At 42.3% G+C, this 4610-nt stretch overlaps 1 protein-coding gene across 4 annotated transcripts in view; it reads right to left on the bottom strand.

The window, feature by feature from the left end:
* cbx1b (chromobox homolog 1b (HP1 beta homolog Drosophila)) overlaps positions 1–3532 on the bottom strand; it is a 5789-nt gene extending 2257 nt beyond the window's left edge. For 2 of the 4 annotated variants that reach the window (XR_004654969.1, XM_034859702.1), the window contains exons 1-4: positions 3255–3531; positions 1971–2052; positions 1481–1637; positions 785–938 (exon numbers count right to left, since the gene is read on the bottom strand). Coding sequence is in view for 3 of the 4 variants with exons in the window: in XM_034859702.1 (XP_034715593.1) it covers positions 785–938; positions 1481–1637; positions 1971–2025 (366 nt within the window). In the remaining variant the exon portion in view is untranslated. Of the gene's footprint in view, positions 1–387; positions 939–1480; positions 1638–1970; positions 2053–3254 lie in introns of those variants that run through there. The other 2 variants (XM_034859703.1, XM_034859701.1) reach the window with 2 other exon arrangements.
* Positions 3533–4610: the final 1078 nt, after the last annotated feature.

The following is a 4610-nucleotide window of genomic DNA, read 5'->3' as shown; positions in this document are numbered from 1 at the left end:
CCCCCCCCCCCCCCCCCCTCTCTAAGAGGAAGCATGGAGTTGGTTGATTGAGACCAAAGCAAGACGCTGTTACCATGGACACCTGAAGCCCCGTAGCGTTAGAAAACCAGCACCCTGCTTTATCAGGAGCCTGAGATGCGGTTTTCCTTGATGAAAAGTTCCTTACCTTGATGTGGTTTCAGGTTTGCCTAAACTACGATAAACACCTGCCGCCTGCAACTCTCCATCTAACCAACTCCCTGTGGCAGGTTGGGTGTCACCGTTCTGTCGTCACCCCCGAAACTTTACCGTGATCTCACGCTCTGAGGATCAAAACACTTTTTATTTGTTCTTCCATAAGCAGCAGACGACGGGCTGGCAACACCAGAGCAAAGCAAAGAAAACAGCTCATCGTGCCAGTTGCAAGTTTTTTATTAGACATATTACATTTTAGACATTTTACACATATATTACTGAAGGGACAATGTAATCTTATTCACAGTGGTGTCAAATATAAGACCACCTTGTCTTGTTTGTGTTAACAGACACAGAGTGACTCACGTGTAAAACATACGTGCCTGTTAGTGGTCAGCTGGCTGTCGGCTGTAGTCTTTGTGGTGTGTTCAATTGCAACTTTTACCAGAAGATTTGACATGACATCTGTCGTTGCTACTTCTTTGAGGTTGGCTTGATGTTTCAGGGCCCTAATACAACGGATCGTGCAACTATGCATAATAGCCCCGGTACCATTTATGATAGATAGATCACTTATGGCTTTAAACAAGAACAAAGAATTGGCACTTACATCGTCTTTTTTCTTCTTTGTTTTACTCTCGTCTCCTTCTGCGTCTCCGGCCGCCTTCCTCTTACCCTCGTGTGCTGATTTCTGGGACTGCAGGAACTCTGCGATCAAATCTGGACAGTCCAGGTTGTCTTCTGGCTCCCACGTGTTGTCCTCCCTGCAGACACAAGTACACAAAGTACAGTAAGAGTACTGTATAAATGGGATAATGACAGGAAAAGAAAGTAGACGATGCAATATGTTTATTAGGGATGGGACAAAGTATCGAGAATTGGTTAAAAATCTATATAAATGTGTAAAGATTTCAACTGGTTGAGATATAAAATGAATCATGATGCAACGTCGTAGGGCGTAAACTACGTTAGATTTCACTAGTTTCACTTCAGAAGTCACTACGTCTTCTTAGTTTATTTATTTGAAGATATGTTTTGTTTTTTAGTTATTTTGATGTAGGATTTGTTTTAAAAATATAATTGTAAATGTTTTTAATTTCCATTGTTTTAGTTAACATAAAATACAATTTCAGCTGCACTTTAATAAGAAGACACATCTGTTGTTTTGCACAGATTACAGAAATAAAGGAATATTTTCCAGTCGTTTGTCTGCAGCTTATTCTGTTGAAAACAATCGTGAGAAAATCGTATCGCCGACTTAAAACCGGGAATCGGATCGCGATTTACTCCCACCAAAAACACTCACTCAGAGAAGCCTTTCCACTTGAGAAGATAATCTACTCTCCCTTTCACCACCCGCCGATTCAGGACCTTTTCCACCACGTATTCTTCCTCTTCCTCCTCTTCCTCTTCCACATCATCTGGCTTCTTGTCCTGCTTCTCGACTGCAGTCATTTTGCTCTCTGATGGGTTAGAAAACAGGAGTAGAAAGCAGATAGTTACTGATCCTAAAGAATCGCCCTTTAACAGCTGCTGAGGCTTGAAAACTCTCAAAGCCTGCAGGTGTTCAAATTAAGAGTTCAAGATGTCCGCCTTTGTTTGGGACACGTTCAAATGGGTAACATACATTTAGAGTGCCACTTTGTTTGGGACACGTTCAAATGGATAACATACATTTAGAGTGACACTTTGTCAACATAAATGACTTAAATCATTCAGACTCCTGACACACTTTACCGCACGAAAAACAAAGTGATACAGAGACATTTATGTTGGAAAATAATGATGTATTAAACCTTCTGTAACAGCAGGAACATCGCTAGGGGGTTCTGTGGTCAGGCTCATACTCATCAGGTAGACCTGGGGAACAGCAGGTTACTGGTCAACATCAAGATTGTTGCGTAATGGAGGCGATCATTGTGATAGAGAGGAGAAAACAACAATGGAGAATGGGATGTATTGAGAAGATACAAGAGTAACAATGTGAGGCAATGTAGATTACCAGCAATCAATTTATCGTCGTTTTAAAAAAAAATACTGTTTAAATATGTGTAAAAACCCACAGCTAGACGTAAAGAGAGACCAATAGCTTTGATTTATGAAAAAATAAATTAAAATTACAAAATATGGAGGTTCAAGTTTTCTGCCCGACAGCTACGGTGTGTTTCATTTTGTGATATTTCTTAAAACCAATTGTTTATGTTTTGTTTTTTTGCTCCCAGTTATTGATTTAAATTTAAAAGAAGGCTCCCTAATCTGCATTGCCTAAAGTTACCTGTTACCTCATGACATGGTGCAAACTCATTGTATCTCTAAGCAGTGGTGGAGCAAGTATTCAGATCCTTTTCTTAAGTAAAAGTACTAATCAGGAAAAGTCAGGAAAATATAGCTAAAGGTTTACTGTGACTGTATCTCTATATACATTGTATGTATATTCTGTATATTGTACTGTATATTAAATGTATAGTGTATCATTAGATTATTAAATACTTTACTAAATGCATTTAGCTACATGCCACCACAGGGTCTGAGGTGGTAGTGTTGCAAGTGTATAAACTATGCCCTGCCCCAGTGTATTACTGATCACCTTTAACGAGTAACTACAGAGGACCTGGTTGCTTTCGTAACACGGGGGTAAACAGCGGAGCAGCGCGTGCACGGCCGCGGCAGCAGCATCAACACCTGGCGGCTGGGTTAGCAGCCTGTACCGCTGCTGTAGAAACACGGAGCCCATGATTGACCGAACCATGCGTAACCTACTTTAAATTAGCACGGTAGTGGGTTAATACACACACAGTGTATTGGAGAGGGGGCTGTTGCTATTGTAGAAAGTGTAACGGTTACAGAAGAAAAACAGCGCACGACAAAGCCTCGGAGGAACCGACAGTTTGGAGTCTCCTCCATATTGCTTTCGCGTTATTAGTGATGTCTGTCCATCATAACGGTTATTAAAGCATAAAAAGAAGCGTGTCTCCTAATTGGACAGAGCAAGACACATTAACGGCATGGTAACGGTTGCCGTGGACAATTTAACGTTCCCGAAACCACACGTTTGGAGGGAAGATAAAAAATAAACTTACCGATGACTTAACGCTACAATTAAAGAAAACACGTAAACTTCCACCTGAACCGACGCTAAAACAAACCGACAGTCTTTGTCTCCTAAGTATTGTGAGCTAACGTCGCTGTTTGTCTTGACTTGTTGTTGAAATACCGAGCCGATAGCTCGACTACCGTCGTGTAGCGTTTCCGCCCCTTCGTCTGGGAAGAAAAACTACACCGCTGGTTGGAGCGCGAGGACCACGCAGACTCAAAGATTCCAAAGCGAATGGATTTGCTCATCACGGTAACCGTGGTAACCAGAGGGTGCGTGTGACGTGTCTCTGACGTAACGTCCCTCACTGGGGTGTACAGGACATACTTAGCATGTCGAAATTTTGAGTTAATATTTGATCATTTCTATTTAATAGCTCATTAATTTGCCTTATGATTCACAATTTTAATTTATTAGTTTATCATTTTGACTTAAATCATGCTGTTGTTCTACATGTTCTTCTTCTTCCGCACCACTCGTTTTGCACATTAACTCCTTCCACATTTTTCAACATAGAAACTACATTCACACATCAAACCGTTCAGCTCGATCCAGCATCGAGTGTTTCCATTCATTATATTATTCATAATATTCATAACATTCATAATTTCCAAAACGATAGCGGGCATTTTGGCCCCATTAAAGCGGATGGACTGAATATTCAAAGTTGAAACATTTTCATACATTTTCAACTATAGCAGCTCAATACATTCACCGAGAAACTCCATCCAGGTGAAGAGGAGAAAAAAGCCTCTTTGGGCAGCTACTGTCCTCACGTTTCTTACGCAACACACGCCATTGTTGCACAGGATGTTTAGCCGGGTGTTATATATCTCACAGTAGGCTATTAAACAGCGTTTCTCTTAGAACTCGCAGAGGAGTCGCCATGGCAACCGTCAGCTGCCGTTGGTCATGTGATCCCCGCCATGTTGACCTGTTGCTGCGAAGGTAGCGTGTCTCTGTGAGAGAGCCGCTGCTGGTGCTGAGGTCTGCGGGCAGCTACCCGAGCTCGGTCAGTCCTTCAGGACATCATCGCAGCTTACAAATAACACCTGTCCTTCTTTTTCCTCCCCTCTTCCTCTCTCCTTTCTCTACTCCTCTCCTCCGTCCCTTTTCTTCTCCTCTTCCTCGCTTCCCGTGTCTGCCTGCCTGTCTGTTGGTGTGTGTGTGTGTGTGTGTTTGTTGGTGTGTGTGTGTGTGTGTCTGCCTGTCTGTTGGTGTGTGTGTGTCTGCCTGTCTATTGGTGTGTGTCTGTTGGTGTGTGTGTGTGTGTTTGTTGGTGTGTGTGTGTGTGTATCTGTCTGCCTGTCTGTTGGTGTGTGTGTGTGTGTGTGTCTGCCTG

The sequence above is a fragment of the Etheostoma cragini genome, chromosome 21, assembly GCF_013103735.1.
Source record: "Etheostoma cragini isolate CJK2018 chromosome 21, CSU_Ecrag_1.0, whole genome shotgun sequence".
NCBI lineage: Eukaryota > Metazoa > Chordata > Actinopteri > Perciformes > Percidae > Etheostoma > Etheostoma cragini.
The sequence above is the reverse complement of the archived record's forward strand: the minus strand, read 5'-3'. Positions and strand labels throughout refer to the sequence as shown.